This window comes from Denticeps clupeoides, chromosome 7, assembly GCF_900700375.1.
Source record: "Denticeps clupeoides chromosome 7, fDenClu1.1, whole genome shotgun sequence".
NCBI classification, from domain to species: domain Eukaryota; kingdom Metazoa; phylum Chordata; class Actinopteri; order Clupeiformes; family Denticipitidae; genus Denticeps; species Denticeps clupeoides.
The window spans coordinates 16,267,048-16,294,726 of record NC_041713.1 but is presented as its reverse complement, the minus strand read 5'-3'; the positions used below and the strand labels follow the sequence as shown (position 1 = coordinate 16,294,726).

Sequence of the window (27,679 nt, the reverse complement as noted above, 5' to 3'; positions counted from 1 at the left end):
CTAGATTTGAGGACCCTTATTGGGATAAATCAAGAAGAAATCCCACTAACTACCACTAAGCAAGACATTTCTATTCCACAGTCATAGAAATTCAAAATGGCCCGGTAATTAAACAGTAGTACCAAAGGACACCAGTTCGTATTACAAAATCGTGGCAGTGAATGAGGGCAAACAATGGGGCAATGAATCAAAAATCTGCAGTCTGCACAAGAACATTTGCAATTGCAAAATAATTGCAGGTGGCGTGTCTGTACACAGTTGGCAGATTTTGTTTCAACACAACTTACAACATACAATTACTTTCACACCAAGCAGACTCTATAGTCAACGTCATTATAAAAAAATACTTTATTGAGGATCTGTTTCACCTGAATCAGGATGGAATGATGTGAAAAAGGAGTGAATCTGTCTCCATGGAGATGATGTGAAGGCGATACAGTCAGAAAATCAATAACAAGAAGCCCAGTGCGTGGCCATTAAGTCCTCATCTGACATCAGTCCGCATCATTAAAACTCCGATCAGATCGGCTCTGGGCAGCAAAGAGTCACTGGGCTCTCACCCTTATGATCATTGGCAACATGTGAAATATAGCAAATTAAAAAATAAAATAAAATCTGACCCCTGCAAAAGAGAGGGGCGTGGCTCATATGTAATGACGGTCCGGACATGCCACTTTTATTCACGCCCCCTCTAGCCAGCCCCACCCCCTCGTGGTTCACTGCAGCAAGCTGTGGAAGGGCAGGTCTGGGGAGGGCCTTGGCCGCGATTAAGGCGAAGTCTGTGCAGGCTGCCGCTACGGTTTCGTGGCGTGTGCAGGCCGTGGCGCTACAACTTCAGAGTGCCTGGCGGCAGGCTCCCATTACACAGTCTGTAATAGCGCAGGTCATTCACGAGCCTGTACACACTCTGTGTGAAAGACGGCAAGTCCTGCAGAGAGAGGGCAGACAACGCACATTCAAATGTGGATTTACTAGCAGTCTATAAGATTCAAAAAGAGTCTGAACGAGCTGAACAGTATCAGCAGCCAAAACACACAGAGGCCCGATTGAAAATTACCTTAGCATTGGGTCCCAGCCAATGTATTAAGAAACAATATCCTAATCGAACTTGATGGAATAGTTTGTGTGATTAATGACTAAACTTTGCAATACTGCCACATTTCCACATTAGTTTACATGAGTGCCAATGTGTAAGATTGTCACCTAACAAAGATTTTTCCACCTATTTCTCAGGGTCAGGGCTCCTGTCTGTATAAAATATAATACAGTATTTATATTCTTCCTCAGTAAACTACTGTATCAAATTTGAATGATTGGTAAAATATACAAAAATAAAGTAGTACTAAAACATCTAAATGAGATTACACCATCTCCTGAGTTTTAGCTGAGCTGATAATCTAAACAGCAATAGTGTTTGCGCTGAAATGTGAAAAAATGAACAAGGAGTTGGTTTCCATAGAAATTCCATCACCAGAATGTTCGATGAGACTGACCGCTGCAAATTGGTTGCCATGTTAAAATAACTTCCGTAAATATATATTAGGTAGATTGAAATATTTTCCAATTCTGCCTTTAACTAAGCACTAAAATATATAACATTACAGAGAAATGATTTGCCAATTTAAAGAGATTTTACATGTTTTGCATGAATGTACTGTTTAGGTCCTCAATGCTCAAATCTGTTTCACAGGTGACTTGACTGAAACCTGTTAATTTCCATAAGAAGTTTAAAAATGTTCATTAAATGATCATCTGCCAAATGTATTTCCTTTCCTGCTCTCATCCCCAGTCCAACTTACCCTCTCAGGTGTGAAATTGCGAGCAAGTGTGGCCCGCTGATGTGGGTCCAGGCCCTGGCAACCATTCAGGAACTCCGGTAGAAAGGAAGAGTAGAATGTTGTGAAATCAACAGCAGCCATGTTGTACACAGCCACTGTGATGTCTTCCTGCAGGAGGTCGTGACTTTTGTGCAAAAGCACCTGCAGCAGCACATTGATGAAATGGAAAAGCATTGTGCTCCGGAATAACTTCTAAAACACAAACAAAGACATGTTAGTTTAGTCATTGTTGGCGTTCTGGGGTCTGAAAGCTTTTGTTTCTTGCTTGTGTCGCTCACCCGGTGGTACAGTTTATGTTTCGTATTGAGGGTCTCCAGGTAGCTCAAGTTCTGTTTGAATATATGAATATCTGGCTGCAAGAAGGACTGGCCAAAGGCCTAAACATTCAAAACAGAGACAAGAGTAAAACACAAAAATCAATACTGATTTTGGCAAAAAAAATGATTTAAGGGACATGAATCTAAAAACTTTAGTGAAGTGATTGTGATACGCAGCAGCACAGCACACAGTGCACACAGTGACATTTGTCCTCTGCATTTAACCCATCACCCTCAGTGAGCAGCCATGACAGACGCCCGGGGGGCAGTGTGTGGGGACGGTGCTTTGCTCAGTGGCACCTCAGTGGCAACCGTGGCGCATCGGGATTCGAACTAGCAACCTTCTGATTACGGGGCCACTTCCTTAACCGCTAGGCCACCACTGCCCCAAAATCAAAAAGTACCATCAAGCACCATTCATAAATTGATCTGAGTATTACTGCACAGTCAACAGGTTATATTGGGTGGAGCTGAGCCAAAACATACATTTTTATTTTTTCAAATGTTAGCAACAATGATTATTGTATATAAAATGTACATATAATGATTAATTTCCAGACATTACATTTGTATACTTAATAATCAAATAGACTGTTCAATATGATACCATTAAGTTCATTTTTGTATGACCATGATTTTGTCTGCTGTCCTTTACCTGCATGGCAGCAGTGAACTGTGCCTGGTTCTCCATCTGTTCCTCGGCTCCTGCCCGCTGCACACTGCTCAGGACGGAACTCTTAAAGAAGAACCTCCAGTTTTGGTGGAGAATCTGGAACAGGAGCTCGAACATTTCTGCCTTTACATCTGGACAGGATCGCTGGAGAGCGTGCACACATACGTTACTTTATTGTGAACACATGAAGCGTGCTGTGTGTAGGTGGGTGGGGTCTCTCACCTCAGCAACAATAGGGTAAACCTGTTCCATGCACAGGCTCAGGATGCTGGGCAACAGAGGTTTAAAGGCCTGTCCAGGCTCTTGGACCACCACCTACAGCAAACACAGTTGAATTTAAAATGTGCATCAACTGATACTGAAATGCAAAGTGAAGTCAATGAATTTATCTGGAAACACGCATAGAATGAACAAACCTGTAAAATCTTCAGGAACTTCTGTACGACCTTTGACCCTGCACTGCCCTCCTGCAGAATACTGATCGCCAGTTGCTCCCTACATCACATAAGAGAGTTAAAACTCAATCACATTTCACAAACACCAGGCAATGTCTTGAAATGATAGATGTTCATGTTTACACAAACCCTACAGCTAAAATGGTCTTTGCAAATCCACCACTGATCAAAAAAAAAAAAAAATCAGCAAACATCATAATGAACTTTGTATGCAGTTCTATCACAGTATTAATGTAATAAATAGTTTCTTAGATTTTCCCCACACCTTACTTGTCCATTTTTAAGATCCTGAATTGTATGTTACAACATGCACAGACAAGCTCTACAGAACTTTTGAAAGATCAGTAAAGCTCTGTGGTGGAAACATGCATTACATGTTATTCAGTAACAATTCTGTTAGCATAGTTTAGGTAAACAACAAAGTTCCTCTCTGTGCACTGCTGTGGTGTGTGGATGTGTTTGTAACCTTGTGAACATGCTGAGGAAGGTCTGTATGATTTGTTCAGTGAAAGCCACGCCCATTTGCACACGAAGTGCCTGGAACAGCGTGAGGAAGAAACTCAACATCTCATCAGTGATATCTGGAAGAAGGAAAATAAATAGATAAATAGATAAATAAATAAATAAAAACACAGCCTCAAGTGTAAAAGATGCAGTCATCTAGATCAGTATAGTGCCATCTGCTGACCTGGCTGCTGAATGCAGAGGGGGAACAGAGCCAGGGAGACCTGCACAGACTCCTGCAGACTCTGGTAGCAGATCTGTCGGGATTTGGTGGATTCCCCTGAGATGCTATTGACTAAATCTCTCAACACTGACAGGGTCTGCTTCATCACTGCTTTACCTGTGAGAAATGAGTTGTGGTAAATGGAAGAGCCAGAATAAATCTAGTCAACCATGTAATGACAAGCTGGTGTTTCAATGGATGAGAGGAAAACGTAAGCATTACATTTGAGCAGACTGACCTACGATCATTAGTTAAAAGCACAGACACCAAGGAGAAATTCTGGGTTCAGGAGGAAAACTACCAGAGTAGTGGTAGTTAACAATATTGCGACTGAACACATAAGAGAAATTGTGTTTTTTCATATATGTAGACCACTCCAATTTGATGGCCATTTAATTATTTTGACATTACTTCATGAATAATAGATCCAAGTATAACTTACTTGGATCTGTACAGTCATTACAATTACAATTCCTGGTCTGTTGGCCAGCTGAATATTCAGAAACAAATCAACATTTCATTTGATACCATGATATTACAGACAGTCTAGTCCAGATGTATTTTTAGGACTATCAGCTCTCCCGAATGAGCACAGAGCTGGTAAAATTTCACCATTAATGTATTATTAATTAGAAAATCATAGTAATACTCTTCAGTTCTGCAGCATCTTAGACACCACTGTCAATTGTTTTGTAGGTAGTTAACTACACTTACTGTTGTCATGGTGGCCAGGTGGGCGGGGCAGAAGGCGGTACTGCTGGGTGAGCGTGCTCAGTAGGCGAGCGTGGCTGGAAGAACGGCTGGGCCACTGCTGCTCGGACTCTGGCAGACACGCCCACGGCAACAGCAGCATGTTGGAGAGAGCTCTACACACCAGCACATGGGCCTGAAACACAAGTACCACAGACCAAAAACAAATTGTTAATACACAGATTTAAATTAGTCTCTCATGCACTTTCTATCTCTGTCGAGGGGGGCATCCAGGAACAGGATATGGAACCCCTGCTTCAAACTAACGTGGAGACAGCTGGTTAACAGACACAATGGTAGGGCTGCATGATTTGGGGAAAAAGACATTGCGATTATTGAGATCAATATTGCGATATGATAAAGGACACTTGCTTGTATATCAATGAAAAGTTGCATACTAATAGTGAAATGTTTAATTTCAAAGTGAAACATAACAACCTGAAATGCCCAGTGCTTTCAAAATACAATATTCTACAAATATAAAATAATCACAAAAAATATTAAATAAATCACAAAAAACTCTTTACATTACTGTTGAACGACAAACCCTGGTAAGGCTAAACAACTGTTTTGATTCTATTTGGCCATTATAAAATCCCGTATTATAGCTCTTACGTTTAACCAAAACGTTGTTTGGAGGCTGACTTGAACACAGGAATGCATAGCTTCGCTAGCTTAGCCTAGCTTAGCTAAGGTTAAGGGATTTTAAATGGCCAAATATATTCAAAACAAATGAAATGTAATCCCCCGGGATCTGGTTTGGAGCGTACAGCGGTTTGTACAGCCCCAAGCAGCACAAGAGTGAGGCATTTTTATGCACTTCTCTCCATAGACACGTATATGCTTCACGCCACAGCAGAGCCTATCGCAATATGGCGGCGATGTTGACGTACGGATGCAGCGAGTCATGCGCCGTCTACCCATATGTCTCCGAATCGAAAGTCATGTACCATACACGTCACATCCGACTGAGATGTGAGACTTCAGTCAGCTCGCCAACTTTGAGAGAATGGATCGGCAACATATCCAATCCATCACACAGACTGACATCGCGATTACGATTGCGATTAGATTAATCGTGCAGCGCTACACAATGGGATACAAACCTCCGGAGGGAGCTGATGGCTGTGGTTGTCTGTAATGAGGTTGAAGATGTTCTGGATTGTGCGCAGGGACACCAGAAACACAGGGCGCACAGTGGTCGCCATGGACACCAAGAGATGGCACGCAGACAGTAAAAGCTTCTCTGGAACCTACAATTATTGGAAAGATCAAACAATACAGCAGACAAACACACTACATGATTTATGATAAGTGTTAAATGCTATACATAGTATAAAGATTAAAATCTGATTTATGGATATTTATTCTCCTTCCCCCCTCAAAAAACATATTTAAAGACAAAGGACTATGAGCCAAAACATTAAAAGGCATCCACTAAATTTGAACTATCAGAACCTACACCGCGTTGAGGTTGGTACCTTGGCACTGATCAGGGGTGTGGTTGCAGCCATGGTGGATGTGATCAGATCCACAAACTGTGTTTGGTCCTGCTGCCGCTGAACCTCACTGCAGAACTGTGCCAACCAATGTGAATACGCCTGCAGTGCCGCCAGCGACTGGGCATGCCTGCACACACAATTGCACAAAGCAATCTTACAAACACACAAAAGGATATTGTGCAGAGTGTGTCGGTTGAACTGAATGACTAACTTACACATCTATTAGGTCTGGTTTTAAGACAGAGGGAACCGCTGTTTCTACATCGTACAAACTGATCTGCGAACCATAACATGTGACCTCCACCAGCCTGTCAGAAGAGACGAGAAGGAAATGATTCCAGTTATAAGTGAAAATCACTTTACAAAAGCAATCTGTCATGAAGTGAGCATCAACACTATCCCCACCTCTGCACAATGGCGAGTGCGTCTGAGAACCGTGGGGTGAAAACGTCACCAGTGAAAAACTCAGCCAATCGGCCCACTGCCTGCAGCAGGGAGCTGAGGTCCCTCAAGGCACAATGTAGCTTCCTGCAGTCCGCCTCCGCTGTGATATTCAAACGTCGACCTGCATGAACACCACATCACATATGTAATCATTTTTCACAGCACAATAATTCTCCTCTTATCCTGAGAAGATTCTTGAGTTAATTCAAGAGGCCTACATGTTGCATGTGCATAGACTACTCTGTACTTATTGATATATGTGCATTTACATGTTCTGAAGGGTCACATGTAAACCAGAAGATAGAATTAAAAAAAAAAAAAAAAAAAAAAAGCCAGCATACACAATTTAACCCACTACAATGCTCTGTTTGCCCATAAATCGGTACTGCCTTGAATGCCATGTTAGGTTGTGCACTTGAGAACATCATGCATACACAACCCTCTATTTTTAAGATAATTTCAGAAACAGTGGACTCAGATGTGGTTTGCAATGAGGACGGGTGGGGGTGCGCAAACACACACACATACACTCAATATGCTCACTTGCTCCTGTTGTAACTATGAACTGCTGCAGGCCAAGATAAATATCCAGGTCCTCTTGCAGCACTGGAAACTGTTGACCACAACATATAAATTCACACCATTAACAGACTTATTAACAACAATGTACATTATAACACTGAGCACACACCTAAACTGCTGCGATAAACGTAACACACAATTAATATTAACAATCAAACGTGAAGCTCACTTACTCACACAAACAAATTAGCCTCACGACCACCCACACGACATGAACTCACCAGAGCAGAGAAAGTCTGCGAGGGAAGTAGTTCCATCACCTTAGCAACAACCTCTAAACTCTGACGCAAGTACCGCTGCCACTCAGTCTGTTGCTATGGAGATAAAAAGATCAAAAGCAGAGACCATTTCAAGGCCACAAAGCAAAACAGGGAGACAGACAAACAAAGGAAAAAAAAGTTTTGTTCCCTAGGTGCACCAAATTTTCCACTGAATTGCTTCACTGACATGAAATTAAAACAAGATAAACTCAATGAAACAAAAAAAAATGAACTTGATTATCGTCTCGACCTGATTATCTGTTTGGTGCTGCCCATTGCTGAAAGGCAGTGGGGAGAGGGGACACAGGGTCAGTACATTTATCACTGCATGTAATGTGATTGATAGATGCAGTGTACTTTCTCATAGCTAAATTTCTATCGTATTAATCGGGCTTGCCTGGTAAATGAGCGGTCCAGTGATTCATTTCGTTTAGCGCGAAGACAGATGCTAATTAGATTTTCAATTCTCGGCAACTGTTGTCAGGCTATTTGTTTTAATTATCATGAGAGAGATGTGAAAATGCAGAGGAGGTGAAATAGAGGCAAGCATCTGGCAATTGTTTTAAAAGGCACATATTTATTTTTCGCACATAAAAAAAAAAGCTTGCAAACAAAGCCAGGAATTTAAAAGATGTACTTGTCAGGTCTGGAGTTTATGAAGACTTTTTCTCCCCCCAAACTGCTGTTTTTAGTCAAGCCATTTAGAAAACCTCTACACCCCTGTAGTACGTGTCGGTACGGTTTACATTGTCCAAATAATTTGGACAATTCATGTCTGCATTGTGTGTTCTTACATCATCATCCAGTGTCTCATCGTCTAGTTCCTCCAGTTGGCTCTGGTTTGATCGGAACTGAATTCTATTCAAAACCTCCCTGAGCAGCAGAACCAGCGCATCTTTATACCTGATTAGAAATAAATAAGGATGAAAAGGAAAATAAGAAACATATCAATTTATAACCAATTCATTCAGCTGATTATGATGAAGTATAACTGCAGCCTATAGTTTTATATTCAGTCAGGGATAGAACACACTAAACCTGCAGAATTTGAAATGCTTATTTTTAAAAAATAAAATAAAAATGTTCCATGAAAATTGTTACTATAGCAACACATACAACTTCCACTTCAGGAGAACAAAGAATGAGCATTCATCAGACGTCTATGACTGGATCAGACCAGCGGTCAAGCTTAATTAAGAGTCAGTGAAGATGAGTAAGTGGATCAGAAGGGACACGAGCACAGGAGCGAGCACCTGTTCAATATGCTGTCTCTGTCGGCCAGTCGACTCCGGATTTTGGTGCTCATGTAGTCCAGAAAGATACTCCAGATATCAAGACAGGCCAGGTAGCCTTCATGTGTTGGCTGCAAAACAATTAGAGAGTACTTCAGTATCTATATCCACCCCCATAGTGGGTTTACAAAGTTATCAGTCTCTACTGTCAAAATGAATATATATGCAATAATCATTATTCAACATAAACCCTACAGATAACATTTTATTAATGTACATTGGTTTTATTAGTAAAAACTGAGTGCTGTTCAATAATGAAATCAAAAAATATATGTTTGTATTTATTTGATCAACCAGATGCAATTAACTGATCAGTGAAATAAAGGAAAAAATACAAATAGTAATAAACAGTCAGTCTAACAAAGGCTAAATATAGAGTATAAGTAATGATTTGGTAGCGTTTGTTACCTGGTTAAATGTGTATTTAAACAGCAGGGCTAAAAATTCGACGAGGGGGAACTGATCGTTGGACTCAATCCTCCTCAGATGAACACTGACAAACAACCGCAGGAAATCGGTGAACTTCTCCACATAACTGAGGGAGAAAGAAAGTGGAAGGTGAGTTTACTTCAAGACATCCTAAATCCACAGAAGCTGTGAGCAGATACCAGTAATGTCTGTCTAGAACATCTTGTACTGCGTATTTCACCATAGGGCACAAACACTTCCTCATACCTCTCGTCCAGTTCCTGAAGTCGGTTCCTGACCGAGTGTACATTGGTGTTTGTGTGCGTGTTTGTGTGCGTGAGTCTTTGCAGCAGGTAAAAAGTCTGCTGGAACATTCGCAGCAGAAACTCCTCAAAGTCCAGGGGAACACAGTTTTTGCACATGAGCTCGTTAATGCAGCACATCGCTAAAACGCCCAGCCGCGCCCTCTCTGACTGGCCCACCGGCTGCACCGATCGCTGCAGTCCTGTGCCCCCGTTGGCCGGGAGTGGGTTTAAAGTGGAGTCCCCGTTGGAAGTGGGCGGAGCTTTGGCCTTGATTGGCAGCTGGCAGCCGAAGCGAGCGAAGTGGAAGATGGAAGCCAACAGGGAGGGGGTGATGGAGGAGGAGAGAGGGATCCAGCTGAAGAGATGAGCCAGGCATTCCAGAGCCAGAGCACAGAGAGTACTGCTTTCTGATCCCAGAACCACACCTACAGAACAAGTAAACAACAACAACAACACATAGAACAATTTACATAAATCATATCAAGTGCTACAAAATAGTTCAATTCCGACTGTAAAATCTGATTGGTTTCACCCTTCTGGCTTTTCCTGTTGGCGGTCAAAACATGTTTTATGCCCACCCCTACCAACATGTCATGTGACTTTGCCAATGGTAGTAAAGTTGGTGAACCAACGCCTATGAACCAGAAAACCCAGGTTCAAATCCCACTTGCTACCATTGTGTCCCTGAGCAAAACACTCCAGAGGGGACTGTCCCTGTAACTACTGATCGTAAGTCGCTCTGGATAAGGGATATCGGATAAATGCTGCAAATGTACCAATCCTGGTTGGAATATCACAGCTAATACCTATGGTGACCCAGTGTCTTGTTTTTAATGTGAAAGTTGTCATTATTGTGATACACAGCTAGCACACGGTGCGAACAATGAAATGTATCCTCTGCATTTAGCCCATCATCCTTAGTGGGCAGCCATGACAGGAGCCTGGGGAGCAGATAGTGGAGCGATGGTACCTTGCTCAAGGGTAGTAGCAGCTTGGCGGTTCAAGATTTGCACCCACAACCCTTTGTTTACAAGTCTGCTTCCTTAACCATTAGGCCAACACTGCCCCGTACGCCTGCTTGTGTGTGAATGATGCATGGAAAAACTATATAATGCGTTCATTTACTATATTATGCCATGCTCAATAAACATTATACGTTTTTTTTCCTTTGTGTGACAAGTAGATTTCTTTCAAATCACCCACACAAGATGCAGAAAACGAAAGAAAAAAAACTACAAAAAAAATCTAAACAAATTAATATAGGATTGCATAAAGTCAGCAAAATCAACCCACACAAACAAAATACAACTAACTCACCACTTTCTCCAGATGTAGGTGACGGAGGAGGGGTTGTTGCAGAAATGCTGTGTTTCTCCCACACAGTCTCGAGAATACCTGAAGATGAAACACAAGTTATTTCACAGTCCTCACAAAATAAGACCCTGTGTGTGCGCTCGACTGCACGTTCTCACCAGTTAAAAGATTAAGAACAGTAGGAATCTGCTCCAGCAGGAGTTTGCGGAGTTCTTCTTTCCTGGACACACAAAGATCCTCTCGTGGGCAGACCAGCTCCTCTGACGTCATCTTCAGGAGCACCAATCCCAATGGGGCCATGCCAGGAGACTGAACCAGCTACGACACAAAGCACAGTAGCATTTACATTACATTTACAGCATTTATCAGATGCCCTTATCCAGAGCAACTTACAATCAGTAGTTACAGGAACAGTCCCCCCCTGGAGCAACTTAGGGTTAAGTGTCTTGCTCAGGGACACAATGGTAGTTATTGGGATTTGAACCTGGGTCTTCTGGAAGGCGAGTGTGTTACCCACTAGGCTACGATCACCCAGCTAGCAATCACCATATGCTTTTTCCCATGACTCAGATTCTCTGATATTTGTTTGCCAAAAAATAAACAAATAGTAAAATTTAATAAAATACTGCTCAACTAAATTAATGAAAACCAAAAAAAAAAAAAAAAAAAAATCAGCTTTTGCCATTTTTCACAATCACAACCCAAATTATTATGGCGGTGGCGTTCGAAACTGGCACTCCTTTCTTAGGAGCCTGGATGGGTTAAATGCCGAGACCAAATTTCACCATGTGCACTGTGTGCTGTGTCACAAGTGATTACTATTCACTTTCACTGAGAAGGAAAGGAAAATGAGCGGCTGTAAATATTTGAATGTTACATATTGAGATGTATGTTAAATACAGAGTGGGTGGGTGGTTTGGCACCATCTCTGTTGTGCGGTGCCAGAGAATAAGAGGAGTTATACATTCATGTGTCAGTCTGATTTCAATCACTTTTCCATTACTTTATATGTTTATTTCATATTCCAAAACTTTAGGACCTCTCTTCAAATTCCATGACTTCTCCAGATATTTAATGACATTAAGAGCGAGTGACCAAGTTAGATTTTTTTTGTCAACTGTTTCAAGTTGACTTATTTACTGTGCTGAATTCTACTTCTGGACAAACTGGTCAGCGATGGAGCTGACCACAGTGCTGAAATGTCAGACAAAGATGCAGCGCACTCTTGTATTAGTGTAATGGCATTAATAATTACATTACTGCAGATATCCATACCCATTGCGAAGTGAACATGGAGATATGTCTATTAAATATCTCTCCATTTACAGGTTACTATTCTTATACTGCTGAATACATGTGTTGCACATTAACTTAAACCGGATCCAGATCACACACAACATGAGTTCAGGGGTTCAGAAGTGAAAGTGCCAATCTTGCCGTGGGGGTTCAGCGCAAAAAGCAGGCATGGTTAACACAAGCAGTGAGCACCACCCTCACATTATGCGTTATATAATTAAATCACATTATTTCTATTTCATAAAAGTACACTGACAACAACGTGCAACCAGCGTCCTGTCACGGAGCCAATTACAGTCCTGGACACTCCAGACACTGTGCATTCTGGTTGCACGATGGCTGCGAAACATCACGCGTCACTATGTCACATGGTAAACAAATCTTACGAAAGCAAGACTACATCAGACAGATTGTGAACTGCCTCTTGCCGGGCTGCTAAAATGGGGAACCACCACAGTAGCAACACAACTTTGCCCTTATTGGCTGATGTGTGAGTGTCATTTTTTTCCCCAATCACACTTCACAAAAAAAAAAAAAAAAAAAAATGAAAAGGGCCTATTCATAAAATACACCGCCAACGCCACCTTGCTGCGCTCTAAAACATACAGAAGAAATATTCTGTGGGGCACATCCACAAGGTTCTGCGTCCAGTCTAATAATTGGTCTAAAAAATCTACTAGACTTCAACAATTTTCAACAGGCATTGCAGCGGGCAGCCCCTCCTTGGTGACTTGGGAGACATACTTGGAACATGGCAGTGGGCGAAAGCAGCTCCAGCTACTTGTTTGCTAGGAAAAGTAAAAAGCAAGAGCACGGTCTTGAAGTATTGTGGCTATCGACCAGATGAGCGGGGGAAACCAAAAGTTGTAAATAAGCCTGGTTGCAAGATGTCCCGCAAAGTTGTCACTATCAAAGCAAGCAGCAGGACAAGTTTAGCAAAGCATTAAGAAACCACATCACTCCGAATTATACCCAGAGTTGAGAGAAAGGAGTAAAGTTGTTCAAATATAATGTCACTGTCAAGCAATACTGTTGAAGCAAGAGAGTCTCTGCATTTTACAAATATATAATTAAAATAAATTTTTAATTAGTTTTAATCTACTTATCAATGTATTTGTGTAGAACAGACATGTTAGGGCTGAACAATTAATGGAATTTTAAATCACATGTTCTGCTGTATATCAAAACTTTCTCAACCAAGTGTCAGCCAACCACTGGGGGGAGAACGGAAGCATAGACAATACGAACAGCAACCTCAAATTGTGACAGTGAGACGTAATGTTGGGAGAAGTAGGTGACAACATGGATCTACACCATAATAATTGGACAGGGCATTGGTGGCCTAGCGGTTAACCAGAAGGTCGCTGGTTCGAATCCCAGTCTGAGCATGGTACCGTCCCCACACACTGCTCCCCGGGCGCCTGTCATGGCTGCCCACTGCTCACCAAGGGTGATGGTTAAAAGCAGAGGACACATTATGTTGAGTCACTGTGTGCTGTAGTATTTCACAATGACAATCACTTCACTTTCACACAAAATGTGTACGGACCTGCCCTGATTTCTTCCAAATAAGCAGATAAATGTATGTTAATCATTCACATTAAATTTTCATAGTTGTACATAGGGCTGCACGATTTGGGGAAAAAAGACATATTGCTATTATTGAGATCAATATTGCGATATGCGATTGTGATATGATAAAGGACACTTGCTTGTATATCAATGAAAAGTCGCATACTAATAGTGAAATGTTTAATTTCAAAGTGAAACATACAAACTACTTATAACAACCTGAAATGCCCAGTGCTTTCAAAATACAATATTCTACTAAATTAAATAAATCACAAATAAATCTTTTACATTACTGTCGAACGACAAACCCTGGTAAGGCTAAACAACTGTTTTGATTATATTTGGCCATTATAAAATCCCGTATTATAGTTCTTACGTTTAACCAAAACGTTGTTTGGAGGCTGACTTGAACACAGGGATGCATAGCTTTGCTAGCTTAGCTAAGGTTAAGGTTTGTAAACTGAGGTGAATTTCTTTAGGAAACATTCAAAGTTTGAAAAAAGTTAACTAAACAGCTAAGAACAGTCTAAATAGTTAATGCCTGCGTTTAGCCAAAACGTTGTTTGGAGGCTGACTTGAACACAGGAATGCATAGTTCGCTAGCTTAGCCAAGGTTAAGACTTATAAAACGGGATTTTATAATGGCCAAATATATTCAAAACAATTGTCCAGCCTTACCTATGAAATGTAACCCCCCGGGATCAGGTTTGGAGCGTACAGCGGTTTGTACAGCCCCAAGCAGCACAAGAGTGAGGCATTTTTATGCCCTTCTCTCCATAGACCTGTACATGCTTCACGCCACAGCAGAGCCTGTGAGAAAGCAGCCCCTTAAATGCTACATTCCGGTGAATTTTGTACATTCATTCAGACACGACAAGAACAAACACAGTATAAGCCTATATTTTCAGTAGCAACTCCGTGCAGAGCACCAGCGCTCTGTGGACCCTTGGCCTGGTAGGCGTGATCAGTAATCAATCCCTGCTTTAAACTAGTCAACTTAACTAGTTAACTTGTCTGCCCACCTACTGCATGTACAGCATACTGAGACTAAGATACTGCAGCCATACCAAAAAATTCTAAGGCAATTATAGTACAAAGTAAACTAGGAACTGATTAATAGCCAGTGAGAAAATGACACCACAACACTAAAAAAAAAAAAAAAATTGCCCACTTTAGCTTCTCAGACAGACGCTTTTTAAATGCGCTGCTTCCAGACGGACAGATGTGCGAGGGCCTGTTTAAATTAGCCACACGATCGCTCATTGAGGGTGGAATATGGCTGTTGCCCCCAGCAAATGTAAGGCCCGACCCGGCCCGAGCCAGTCCAGACAAGCACATTCTTTCTCTGTACGCGCCAAGACCACTAGACGAAAAGGGGAAGGAAATGTGCGTCGAAACGAGCAGGTTTAAAACAGCAGAAGCTAGCCTCATTAGCATCAATTGCGCATCTCTCTCATGATGACCAAAATGAATCATCTGATGACTGTGGCCAAATTAACAATTTTCCAAAACTAAGAGACTTAATAAAACTAATTTACAACATGCAAAACACTTTTACCATTCAACGAAACAAATTTTCAAGCAGTGAGTAACACTATAGACCTGAACGCAGTGAAACCAGTGAAAACCTACCTGCAAGGTGTTGCTGAAGAAGTCATGGTAGAACATGGGCCAGTCCTGCCTTCCAATGTCCACAATGACCTTACACAGCTTGTTTCGAATGAAGAACGGCAGAACCGCATGCTGGGAAAGCAGTAACTTTGGCAAACAGCTCCGAAGCTCAGCCTTCTCCTCACTGGCGACCCCCACCCACATTTTGTTCACCAGGTTCTACAGGGGTGTCAATCAGAGAGCACGTGTGAGCAGAACTGGCAACCAGAAGTCATGTACTTAATCCCGCAGTTAATTCTGCATCGAAATAACAAAATCACAGGCCGGTCGTTTAAGACGCTAAGACGGGACATCAAAAAATGATATGAATCTGGTACTTTCGTACTCTACTTTGTTACCTCAAAAACAGTGAGGCTGTACATCATGACGTATTCATTCCTGCTGTTGGAAAGGAAATAGAGGCAGTGTCTCCATGACCCAGCCTGCGCTGCAAAACTGTTCAGCAACTCCTCTGCAACAGAATGAACACATTAATAAATTCATGAGAAAATGGTTCCATTTGGTGAACTGCTTGCCTTCTCCCACCCAGATTAACCAAACGGGAAGGAGGGGATTACAATTAAACTTCCAGACAGCACAATCAGCGGCATAAGGAGTCAAAACAGAGCTTCGCATCAGAACAGTTTACTACTGATGCATGTAAAACCACAATCTCCTTTCACTGCAGCAACATATGACGGACAACGGTAAAACGTACTGCTGCTTTTTGTAAACTGCGATTGTTAATAAAATGCACTAAACAAGACAGGAACAGACTACAACAAACTTGTACAGACGGCAGAAAATATAACCCGTGTCCCCCTGTTATCCACCCAGGACCAGTGAAATGGCACGAACCCCTCACACCCTGGACATGTTGCCCTCCGGCAAACCTTATTGAAACTCGCAGCCAAGGGACCAGACCAGCTGACACAGGACAGGTTTCCTTGACCTCGCCATCACCCTCCTAAACAACTTAACAGTCACACACGTTGCAGCTGCACTTTATGTACACTTGAGGTATTATTTCTGTAATCTCTGTATTTTTTTTTATATGAAATTTAGCCTATATTGCACATGGTGGTTTTATACTGAGACACCATAAACCCGAAACCAACTTCCTTGTATGTGTTTGCTCACATACTTGGCCAATAATGGCAATTCTGATGCAGAATAAACAGGACGTCAAGCCGCCAGAAGCAAGTTCTCTGGCTCGGTGGCTTTTGTAACGTGCTGGATAGAAACTGGTTCGCTATAAAGAAGGCGATTCAGACGAACTTCCCATCACTGCCACAGAAAATCCTGTTATCTACAGGTCACCTAAAGAGGGAAGCACGCTATGCTGACAAAATTAACTGACTACACACAATACGGAGCGATAGAAAGAAAAAAATAAACAGAGCATGTGTGCATCACAAAGGAAAAGGTCTCAAAAGTCGGGAGTCGAGGGAAAAAAACCCCGACCCGGACTTCCTGGAGAAACAGTTACCTGATGGCAGTCATGGAGGAGTGTACTTACAATGACATGCCGCACATGGTCAAATGAGCACATCATATACTAAAGCCTGACCTGCACTGTGCCAGTGGCCTGAAACCACAGGTTCTGGAGGGTTGGACCAAAGGATTTGTGAGCGTCTTATCAGATGTTTGTGTATGAGGGTTTGAGTTGAGGCCTCACCGATTTCTCTTTTGCGCTCATTGGTGGTGCAGTTGTGAAAAAACTCGGTCATCAAGCTCTCGAGAGCGCGCAGCGAGGCCTCTTCGGTCGCCTTCATGGAATGGGAGAAAATAAGAAATAAAAAAAAAACAACATCAAATACATTAACAGTTTGTCTGTCACAGTTTCAGGACAACCAGGCTAAACAGGAAAAAAAATAAAGCATTTTATTAGAATTCATTATTCAATAAGCTAAAACTGGGTTATTCATATTCAGAAGGAATTTCCACTTGGAACAACAGGGAACATGGCGACGTTCGCTGCTGGTCAGATGAAGGAGATGGGATTTTGCTCTGGTCCTTCGTACTCTGCACGGGATTGAGCTGATGTGATTTGGGGGCCACGGAGCCTCGAATTCTTGAAATGAGTCACGACAAGTCGCGAGTTGCTCAACGCGCATTCTTCGCCGCGTCGTGACGTCACCGCCGAAAAGTGGCCCGATCTGCAGGGCTTCCTGGAACCGAGGAAGCTCGGCGGTACCGTTATCCGCCCGCTCGCCCGGCGGAGGCCTCGCACGGCCCGGCGGGCACGGGACGCGCTTGCGGGGCCTGCGGAGGTCGAAACGGGTTTACAAAAATGCGGGTTGGCAGCGCGTTCGCGGGCGGAAAAACGTCGCACGGCACCTGTTATGGAGGACAGGTGACCGGGGCTGCAGGGCCCTGCCCCGGCTGCTCGTCATGGAGTTAAAACGCACAATCACCACCCGCCGCGGCGGGCGCGGCACGCAACCAGGAACCGCCGTCTGGCCGATAAACAGCGGCGACACCATCCAGCCCCGCAACTTTCAGCGGACACTCACCATGGCCGGGACGCGTCACGTCCAGCTCCCGGTTCAGCTGCGTTCAGACACGGGGCGACGGCTCATGCTGCTCCCGAGGTGCGGGGCCCTCTCACCAGCCGAATACGCACCGGCTCCGCATCGCCGGGCCCCGGACCGACACACGAGGCCCGGTGCGGGCTGCTTCCCGGGGCGAGGTGTTGCCGCACGGCTCGGAGTCGGGGTAACAACCAGCCCCACGGCACGGAGGCGCGCTGCCCGGATGTCGGCGACGGCACGTCAACACGGACGCCTCGGTCGTGGTGGAGACCGCTTCGCTGGCTGGGCCGGGTGTGCGGGGCTCGTCGGTGGGCGTCTCGCTGGCGGACGGCGGTGGTTTGACATGCCTCGCGGTGCCCGCTTCCTCCTTCGCCGGAAGTGAAATCTTAACCTCGGGCCGGATGGAACCGGCCGAGGCGAGAAAACGCCCCGCCGCCCGCAGACGTTTAAATACGTCGTGAGAGCTGACGTGCGGTGAAATACAACCTCTTTTCAATAATGCTTCATTATCAAAGCAAGGTTGTTTTTTTTTTCATTTCTTTTAATGAATCAGCCACACATTAACATGCAAAAAACTCTCCGCTGCTTCCCGTGTGTTGCGGTGCTCACGACACCTCAGAAGTGGGTCACTAGTTGTACAAACTTCAAAATATGAGCGTAAAATACTTAAAAACTACAACAAACAAAATAGGAATTATATGTAGTGAAAATGAAAGAAATCTGACTGAATTCACCACTCTATGAATGAACAGGCCTTACATACAAAGTATGTACAGTTGAGCAAAACAAAATGACTTTTTATCAATGTCTTGTGTCACCTGTAGCTTGCTCATAAAATAAATTACTAAAAACAAAGACTTAAAAATTGCACTTTTTAAGACCATTTTCTTTAAAATCCTTTCCTCACGGGCCGTCCTCGCCGATTCGCTCGGTGTCCATGCTCCATTTGCTCTGTTGTCTTAGTGACTGCACATTATAGGCCCAGGCGCGGTCCACGCCTTCGCCCACCACCTCGCATGCCGTCCAGTCGGGGAACGGAAAACGACCAGACACGACCAATGCATCGTTAGGTAGGTCCGTCAATAACTTCTCCTGCAACAGAGTAAGCTGGCCAACGGACAGACAGTTCACTCTAATGTAGTTTATGTCCAAATATGACGTGGATATTAAGCAGGTCACTTACCACACTGGGGGCCAGAAAAACTGTGACATTATTACAGTCTGACAGGTTAACCTGCCAAAATACATAACTGTTTGGGGAACTCAACAAAATACAAGTCTGACTTCTACTTCTGACACAAAAGTAGACTCTTACTTTCCACAGGTCTTCTCTTCGATAGGACACCTTTCCATAGTATCCTGCTCTCCACGCATGAAAGTTAGCCAGCCGTACAAGCCATGGGTTGAGCTCATAACCAACTGCTGGTGAGAACCCTTGTCTGAAAGCTTCCAGCACCTGCGCCAAGAAATTTACATTCATGACATTTCGCCGATATCCTTATCCAGAGCGACTTACAATCATTAAGTCCCCTGGAGACACTCAGGGTTAAGTAAGTAAGTGGGGTTTGAACGTGAGACTTTGTGGTCTTCTGGTTCATATGAGAGTATGTTACCCACTAGCCTACTATCAGAATACACTACATAATATGTAAGCTGGCTCAAGAAACTCACAATCCGGCCATCTCCAGAGCCCAGATCAGCCACACTGCCTGATCTGCCTTTTAACAGAGTCATGACATTCTTCACCTGGGCCTTGCTGGCTGGAAGGTATGGCACCTGGTGCACAAAGTTGATAAGAATAGTTTTATTAACCAACTTTATTTAACCATGATAGTATTTTTTCTGCCATTCAAAATAAAGGTCACCTGCAGTTTTAGAGGAACCCTGCGGAACCCTGGCATAAGAAGTCCTGCCCACACCGCATAAACTGCCAATCCTGTGCCAGCTGTTACCTGCAGCAGCCCCCATACCCCCAGACGCTTCTCTCTGAACTCTGCAAGAAGCTCGTCTGGGGTGTCTGCATCCATACCTGGCATAAAGGAGAAAGAAATTGGACGGCTTATTTTGTGATGTACGTATTGAAGTTGATCACGTCTACCATGGCTTATTAAAGTAATTCAGTGCCGTTGCGGCCACCACCTGAATGATTGTCATATGCATGATAATCATAATGGAAAAATAAAAATACTACTCCAAGGTTTAATTGGACAAAACAAGATATTAGCTCAAAATATTAATTAGCGATTAATTGTCCCTTTTTAGAACATTAACTGTAATAAATATGGAAGAATGCAGATGAACGCACAGATCAAACTTAACACATACATTATAACCATTCACATTGGTAGATTCTCACTGAAGGCATCAAAACTGTGAATGAACACATGTGGAGTTATGTACTTAACAAAAAGTGGAGACCTGACCTCCACAGTCACCGGACCTGAACCCAATCCAGATGGTTTGGGGTGAGCTGGACCACAGAGTGAAGGCAAAGGGGTCAACAAGTGCTAAACACCTCTGGGAACTCCTTCAAGACTGTTGGACCTGAGCTCTTGAAGCTCATCAAGAGAATGCCAAGAGTGGGTAAAGCAGTAATCAGAGCAAAGGGTGGATATTTTGAAGAAATTAGAATATAAAACATGTTTTCAGTTATTTCACCTTTTTTTGTTAAGTACATAACTCCACATGTGTTCATTCATAGTTTTGATGCCTTCAGTGAGAATCTACCAACGTAAATGGTCATGAAAATCAAGAAAACACATTGAATGATAAGGTGTGTCCAAACTTTTGGCCTGTACTGTATGTGGCTCAACAAAAAAAGATGATCTGATCAACATGCTAAGCCGTATCAGTCATTAATACAGAATTTAATATGACGCATCATAGGCTCAGCTTATCTGACTGATCATCAACATAGCTCTTCTTTTAGGCACTGACCTGCAAGACATTAACATGCCGCTTGTCACAAAATTATATCTAGTAGAAAGTGAATCAGTTGAATAAAAAAACATTTTTTCCCCTTTCATTACTGGAAACAGTAAGTGGAACTACAGAGAGTTATTGTTATCATAATGACAAGGATGTAAACAAAGTGAGACTCCAGTTTTGTCGTAATAATTGTCGCGATTCACCGAGTTGCCAGCATAGAGCCACAATGGCTCATTAAAGATATTATATTTATTTAAATTGTTACAGAAGACGAAACAAGAAAGAACAGAAAACTCGACCAACCTTCAGGACAGTATGGGTCCGTCCCTATAATGTGCCGTACCTTGCCCCATTTCCGTGACCGCGTCAGAAACTGTGTTCCGCTTCAGTTGAAATGTTTGAAAATCTGAAACTTCTACAGACCCGTCTTTTTATTTGAAACGGTGCATGGCATATAATGCGAGTCCCTGTTTTTGTCTTTAATAGTTCCAATATTATTTTTGACCCTGGGATTATCCGGCCCCGCCCCTTTTCCTTGTGTGGCTGCGTCCTATTGGTCGTCCCGCATCAGGACTTGTTGACAGATGCACGCGGATGCGCGAGTCTGATCAGCGGCGCCGGCTAATCGATATCGCGAATTTAACACATGGGACAGGAGGCGCTCCTGCTGTTTTTTGCCTTGGCTGCGCGAGTGAAGGCGCCTGCGGATGGTGACGGGGGCTGGTGAGCGTTTGCCGAGTCGAGCAGGGCGCCATATGTCGGCACGTTTACACCGGCTTTCCGCTGTTGCAGGTCACAGGGTGCGGAGTTCAGCCTGAAAGATGAAGGACCCTGTAACATCGACATCAGGGACCTGACGTCCCTAACCCACGGCGAATTCCTGCAGCAGTAAGTCTATATATGTCCTAACTTTGAATCTGGCTAATGTCAAAAGAATAAAAAGTACAGGCCAAACGTTTGGACACACCTTCTCATTCAATGTGTTTTCTTTATTTTCATGACCATTTACATTGTTAGATTCTCATCAAAACTATGAATGAACACATTTGGAGTTATGTGCTTAACAAAAAAGGTGAAACAACTGAAAACATGTTTTATATTCTAGTTTCTTTGCTCTGATTACTGCTTTGCACACTCTTGGCATTCTCTCAATGAGCTTCAAGAGGTCGTCACCCGAAATGGTTTTCCAACAGTCTTGAAGGAGTTCCCAGAGGTGTTTAGCACTTGTCGGCCCCTTTGCCTTCACTCTGCGGTCCAGCTCACCCCAAACCATCTCGATTGGGTTCAGGTCCGGTGACTGTGGAGGCCAGAATCTTTACTTTACTTTACTTTATTTTGCAGACGCTTTTATCCAAAGCGACTTACAGGAGGAAGACACCAGCAATTCTCGTTCGATTTATATAGATTTTGAGTTTACAAACTAAGAGCCCTGATAAGGCCTAACTTGTACGCAAAGAACATGCTTGGAGATTGTTAAGTGCTAGACGAAGAAAAAAAAAGTTTGTTTATTTATTTATTTTGTGAGTGAGTGCATGTGCGTGTGTAAGTGTTAGATTTGTCTGAAATACTTATTGAATAAGCGGGTTTTCAACTGCTTCTTAAAGGTGGTAGTAGTCTCAGCTAGTCGAATGGAGGAGGGCAGGTTGTTCCACCAGCCAGGGACAACAACGGAGTTGATTGGAATCGGAGACCCCGTGAAGAGGGAATTTTCAGTCTCATTTCATTTGCAGATCTGAGAGGGCGTGCAGGAGTGTAGCTAGTATTGTACTGATGTAGGAGGGTGCAGTTCCATTTACAGCCCTATTGGCAGCATCAAGGACTTGAACTCAATGCGAGCAGCTACCGGGAGCCAGTGGAGGGAGAAGAGGCGTGACATGGGTGTATTTTGGCTGATTGAAGATGAGACGGGCTGCCACATTTTGGATCATCTGGACGGATTTTAAGGTTACTGCAGAGGCTCCAGCCAGGAGAGAGTTACAATAGTCGAGTTTGGAGATGACCATTGCCTGGACGAGGAGCTGCGTAGCCTGTTGTGAAAGGAAAGACTGAATCTTGCGAATGTTGTAGAGAGTGAACCTGCAGGATCTGGAGATTGCAGCAACGTGATGGTTCAGACTCAGTTTGTCGTCAATCCAAACTCCCAAGGCTTTTTGCAGACGTCGTGGGTGTTAACAGTAGCGAGCCAATTTGAATTTAGAGGTTTTGCTGAGGGGAGTTGTTGCCCGGAAGGATCAGAATCTCGGTTTTGGATAGGTTGAGTTGGAGGTGTCGCTCAGACATCCATGCCGATATGTCTGAGAGACAGGCTGAGATTTTTGTCTCAGAATCTACCAATGTAAATGGTCATGAAAATAAAGAAAACACATTGAATGAGAAGGTGTGTCCAAACCTTTGGCCTGTATCATATATAAACAAATGAATTATGACAGTTTATGATATATTCACTGCGTTTTTTTTTTTTTTTAAGATATGCATACACAAGGCCATTGATTATTCGAGGAATTACTGATAACACGGTAAGAAGGACTCTAACAGTAGTAAATATATCATTAGTGCAAAAAAACACTTAAGTTGATGCAAAGATTGCAGGTGGAATATGTGATTCCATTAGCATCCATTGGGATCTGTGAAGTATTGATGTGATCAGTAAGACGCTGTGTGTTTTGTAGAGGTTCCGTTTCTTGTGCTCTAGGGCCAGTCTGCTCAGCGAGTATGGTGACAGAACAGTCCGACTCAGCACTGCAAACACACACTCCTATAGCAAAGGTACACACACACACACTTTATTAAGCAACAAAAAATATAAACTATCCGTATAACACAGCCATATAAACTGATAAATGAATAAACACCAATATATGAGTATAAACAGGTTTTGCTTTCTCTGCAGTGGACGTACCTTTTGAACAGTTTGTGGAGTTCCTATTGACCCCTCAGGATGTGAGCACCCTGGGCAGTGGTTGGTTTCACCATTAACACAGTAACTATGACACTTCACAAGCACATTTTCAACTACATTTAACTTTCACATTTAAGATACACACGAGGCACATATTACTCAGTTGAATTTGAGGTGTGACCGTCACATTCACTTGAAAAGCCTTGTTTACGTGTGTTTCAGAAACGTTGTATTTCTTTGGTGACAATAACTTTACGGAGTGGCATTCCTTGTTCAAGGAGTACAAAGCACCAACATTTACTTTGCCTAACACCAGTCCAGCATACAGCTTTGGTATAGCAGGTATGTTCCCGAGCGCACTCATGCACAAGTACACACAGTGCAGTCAGTTGGAATAGCTACATTCAGGCTGTCAATTCTTCCTCAAATATGAGGGTGACATTGCTCTGTTAGTCTTTTATGTCCAGAATTTATAATATGAAGTGAAGTGATTGGAGAATAAGGAGAATAATATATAATAATAATGTACAATTGTGGTGATTTAGTGGATGGAATATTTTGGGTCCATCCTTTTTCTTTGCTGGTTGATTACATAATATTTAGACACATAATTTATTCTAGGTCAGTGTTAGAAGGACGTGATTTATTAACCAATTCTTATCTTTCAGGACCAGGTACTGGGGTTCCTTTTCACTGGCATGGTCCAGGCTACTCTGAGGTCATTTATGGCAGGAAGGTAAGCCGACATCATTTATTAACAAGTGTGATGTTACATAATGGATGTCCGTAGGTGGTGGCCTTGATGAACTGTGTTCAATCACTACAGCGCTGGTTCCTGTATCCTCCTGACAAGGGCCCTGAGTTCCATCCCAATCGCACCACTTTGAACTGGCTTACAGAGTGGTACCCAACACTGGGGATTCATGAAAGGCCCTTTGAGTGCACAATTCGACCTGGGGAGGTTGGAAAACACACACTTTTATACAGCTTACAACTGAAGTGCTGAGTTCACTGTTTTCCCATCCACACAACTAACAACAAAGCTGAAAGTCCCACTCGCACCCCCTTTTAAATAAATATACTTTCACTTCATGTACAGAAACAAAACTGGTTCTAAAACATCTACTTTTTCTGACACATTAAAGCAATAAGCCACTTGAGGATGTGGGTTATGGTGATCTCACTGCAGCTCAGAACAAAGTGATGGCAGTAAAGAAAAGAAAAAGAAAAAATAACGCTTTAGAGCCATTGTAAAAGGCTCAATAATTTGAATATTCTCCAGTAGTAACAGATAAATATGGCCTTTAAATTTGCCACCGCAAAATCATTCAGACTCAAATCCTCTCAAATCTTATTGCTTTAACAATTAATTGTTTTGGAAGCAGTACAGTAATAAACCTCACTGCATATTGTTCAATACAAAAGTAGTATAGTATCTAGTATAGTATAGAGTAAAAACAATATGTTAACATTAAATATTCCATTATAAAATTCATGTTCTGTAATAAAAAAATGTTATCTGTTGTTTTTATGTGTTCATCTGTAGGCATTATACTTCCCTGACCGGTGGTGGCATGCAACACTGAATCTGGACACCAGTGTCTTCATATCAACATTCTTAGGCTGATTGCTTGCATCACTCAGTGATGACTATAAGGGGTCAAAAGGGGTTTGTGTGCATGGTCAATACTTGAGAGTCGTCACTGAATTGGTGATCTTGAATGTTCTGATGTACTGCACAGTCCACTCAGCATTTATTTTACTGTTAAAAGGTCACTTGAAATGTCTTTGTTATTTTAAAGTATGAAATAAATGCTTGTTTTCCATTCTGTTTAGCTGCTTCTGCTTTTTGAAATAAATGAAAAAGAGCAATTCAGCATTGTGATATTGGGGAGGATTAACATGATACCTGGCACGTCAACAGATAGCAAGGAATCCCAGGACTGCCATTTTCTCATAATATTTTCTCCCTGAAAATTGCTTTAATTTGAGTGGTGTTTTGTTCAACATAAAATGGCACTATTAAGTCATTGGAAATATGTCATATACAGTACAGGCCAAAAGTTTGGATGCACCTTTTTATTCAATGTGTTTTCTTTATTTTCATGACCATTTACATTGGTAGATTCTCACTGAAGGCAACAAAACTATGAATGAACACATGTGGAGTTATGTACTTAACTAAAAAAGGTGAAATAACTGAAAACATGTTTTATATTCTAGTTTCTTCACCCTTTACTCTGATTACTGCTTTGCACACTCTTGGCATTCTCTCGATGAGCTTCAAGAGGTCGTCACCTGAAATGCTTTTCCAACAGTCTTGAAGGAGTTCCCAGAGGTGTTTAGCACTTGTTGGCCCCTTTGCCTTCACTCTATATTAGTGGTTATCGGCGTTAACGTGCTGCGTTAACGTGAGACTCTTATCGGGCAAGCTATTGTGCCGGAGTTAAATAGTTACACTAGATTTATAAGTATATTTCTTCTTTCTTGTGTCTTTTATTTTCTTATTTTCTAAAGACTTTTATTTTGTTTTTGAGACACGGTTTAGTTCTCTTGGACACATGGCGTGAGAGGTGCGTGGGGTTTGTGTGCAAAAGGTTATTTCTTTCATTTTAATTTATGTACATATTAGGAATATTTTGCATGTGTGTTATTTTGTGAATATTTTTTTTATGTTCTTTTAATACTGTATATTGTAGAGAGAGGTGCAGAAAGTCGCGATGTGTGACGCGATGTTCTGACGCGACCTTGCTTTTTGTACAGAATACACTTTGCACAGAAAATCTCTTGGGTGTCAGCTCATCATTTGTGGTTCAAGAAACGAAATCAAAAAGTTACACAACGCAGAAGAAGAACCGCTACACTATGATGACTTTAACCTTGATATTTTAGCGCGGATGTAAACCTGGCCGAATTGCTCTGTAGGGGGCGAGAACGAGTCTTCGAACTGTGAAATTACCACATCAAACGTGACGTGGTAACATGGATGCAGCTATTTAACTGAATAAACAGTTGGTAAACACAAGTACATCTTATTGAACATAATTTATTTTCATCACCAATTATCATAGTAGAACAGCTTTCTCAAGCAGTTTGTGAGGCATTTTGGAGACAGGAGATGAGCCCCTGGTCTAATGCGGCACCTGGCTTGAGAAACCCGTTCTCAAAGACTCATTATTTGGGTAGCACACATATTCTGAATGCCTTCGGCAGAATTCAAATGAGCCATTTTAATCTAGATTAATCTAGATTAATTTTGATTACTCTAAATTAATCCAAGATTACAGTGAGATTAACCTATATTAAGAAAATTAATCTATGCCCACCTCTAGTATATATAAACACACACACACACACACACACTTTTTGATTACTTTCCCAAGGCTTTCCCACACGCCAAAATGTCTCAGGATGTGAACAGCTGATGTCCCCATGAAACCATTGTTGGTATACCTTTACGGAATTACGGAAAAAATTAAACTTATATTTTATGTACTTATTACTTTCATTTAAAATATGTGTATCCAGCCAAATGCTTCACAAACACAGTGAAAAACGGGGTGGTAGTATCCCAGCGGGTAACACACTCGCCTGTGAACCAGAAGAACCAGGTTCAAGTCCCACTTACTACCATTGTGTACCTGAGCAAGACACTTAACCCTGAGTGTCTTCAGGGGGGACTGTCCCTGTAAATACTGCTTGCAAGTTGCTGTGGATAAGGGTGTCTGATAAATGCTGTAAATATAAAATCGGAGAACTGGTGAGCGGAGTCCCTGTATTAGTTTGAGTCTTTCATATAGACCATGCCTTGATTTATTACTTTTATAATATAAATGTAAACACTGCATTACCAGCTCCAAGAATGTGTTACTGTTACCCAAATATAAAAACAGAGATCATTTATTATTATTTTGTTAATGTGTTATTTTGCAA

At 42.3% G+C, this 27,679-nt stretch overlaps 3 protein-coding genes across 5 annotated transcripts; 1 reads left to right on the top strand and 2 right to left on the bottom strand.

The window, feature by feature from the left end:
• Positions 1 to 330: 330 nt before the first annotated feature.
• Positions 331 to 18,371, bottom strand: LOC114794341 (exportin-6). Its single transcript, XM_028986837.1, has 25 exons — positions 17,902 to 18,371; positions 17,064 to 17,154; positions 15,745 to 15,857; positions 15,368 to 15,565; positions 11,026 to 11,185; positions 10,871 to 10,948; positions 9,516 to 9,978; positions 9,249 to 9,375; positions 8,802 to 8,911; positions 8,343 to 8,451; positions 7,510 to 7,602; positions 7,250 to 7,319; positions 6,668 to 6,827; positions 6,478 to 6,570; positions 6,242 to 6,389; positions 5,867 to 6,013; positions 4,725 to 4,896; positions 3,972 to 4,127; positions 3,750 to 3,864; positions 3,245 to 3,323; positions 3,051 to 3,143; positions 2,811 to 2,972; positions 2,117 to 2,215; positions 1,800 to 2,030; positions 331 to 928 (listed from the first exon to the last, which is right to left on the bottom strand). Exons 1-25 carry the CDS (start codon positions 17,902 to 17,904, stop codon positions 827 to 829), a joined length of 3,372 nt encoding a protein of 1,123 aa, XP_028842670.1. The 5' UTR covers positions 17,905 to 18,371; the 3' UTR covers positions 331 to 826.
• Positions 18,372 to 18,439: 68 nt separating this feature from the next.
• On the bottom strand, positions 18,440 to 21,324 carry LOC114794364 (protein N-lysine methyltransferase FAM173A-like). Of its 3 annotated transcripts, XM_028986874.1 has the most exons (6): positions 21,151 to 21,323; positions 19,785 to 19,948; positions 19,591 to 19,695; positions 19,235 to 19,375; positions 19,103 to 19,153; positions 18,440 to 19,026 (listed from the first exon to the last, which is right to left on the bottom strand). In XM_028986874.1, exons 2-6 carry the CDS (start codon positions 19,944 to 19,946, stop codon positions 18,823 to 18,825), a joined length of 663 nt encoding a protein of 220 aa, XP_028842707.1. In that variant the 5' UTR covers positions 19,947 to 19,948; positions 21,151 to 21,323; the 3' UTR covers positions 18,440 to 18,822. The 3 variants fall into 3 exon arrangements, with proteins under 3 accessions (XP_028842707.1, XP_028842708.1, XP_028842706.1); XM_028986875.1 differs by lacking the exon at positions 19,103 to 19,153 and having other exon boundaries at positions 21,151 to 21,324; XM_028986873.1 differs by lacking the exon at positions 21,151 to 21,323 and having other exon boundaries at positions 19,785 to 19,955.
• An 88-nt stretch (positions 21,325 to 21,412) lies between these two features.
• LOC114794360 (jmjC domain-containing protein 8-like) lies at positions 21,413 to 25,572 on the top strand. The gene is made up of 9 exons (XM_028986867.1): positions 21,413 to 21,570; positions 21,640 to 21,735; positions 23,315 to 23,363; positions 23,517 to 23,613; positions 23,738 to 23,806; positions 23,969 to 24,088; positions 24,415 to 24,482; positions 24,573 to 24,707; positions 25,293 to 25,572. Exons 1-9 carry the CDS (start codon positions 21,494 to 21,496, stop codon positions 25,371 to 25,373), a joined length of 792 nt encoding a protein of 263 aa, XP_028842700.1. The 5' UTR covers positions 21,413 to 21,493; the 3' UTR covers positions 25,374 to 25,572.
• Positions 25,573 to 27,679: the final 2,107 nt, after the last annotated feature.

Coding starts and splice junctions, on each gene's coding strand:
- LOC114794341 (XM_028986837.1), bottom strand. Junction 8,912..9,248: donor TTAAATACACATTTAACCAG/GTAACAAACGCT, acceptor ATTGTTTTGCAG/CCAACACATGAAGGCTACCT. Junction 6,014..6,241: donor CACCCCTGATCAGTGCCAAG/GTACCAACCTCA, acceptor CAATAATTGTAG/GTTCCAGAGAAGCTTTTACT.
- LOC114794364 (XM_028986873.1), bottom strand. CDS start 19,955: ATGCCAGGTATGGATGCAGACACCCCAGACGAGCTTCTTGCAGAGTTC. Junction 19,696..19,784: donor GGGTTCCTCTAAAACTGCAG/GTGACCTTTATT, acceptor TTTGTGCACCAG/GTGCCATACCTTCCAGCCAG. Junction 19,027..19,102: donor TTTTTCTGGCCCCCAGTGTG/GTAAGTGACCTG, acceptor TCCGTTGGCCAG/CTTACTCTGTTGCAGGAGAA.
- LOC114794360 (XM_028986867.1), top strand. CDS start 21,494: ATGGGACAGGAGGCGCTCCTGCTGTTTTTTGCCTTGGCTGCGCGAGTG. Junction 23,364..23,516: donor GAGGAATTACTGATAACACG/GTAAGAAGGACT, acceptor TGTGTTTTGTAG/AGGTTCCGTTTCTTGTGCTC. Junction 24,089..24,414: donor ATACAGCTTTGGTATAGCAG/GTATGTTCCCGA, acceptor CTTATCTTTCAG/GACCAGGTACTGGGGTTCCT.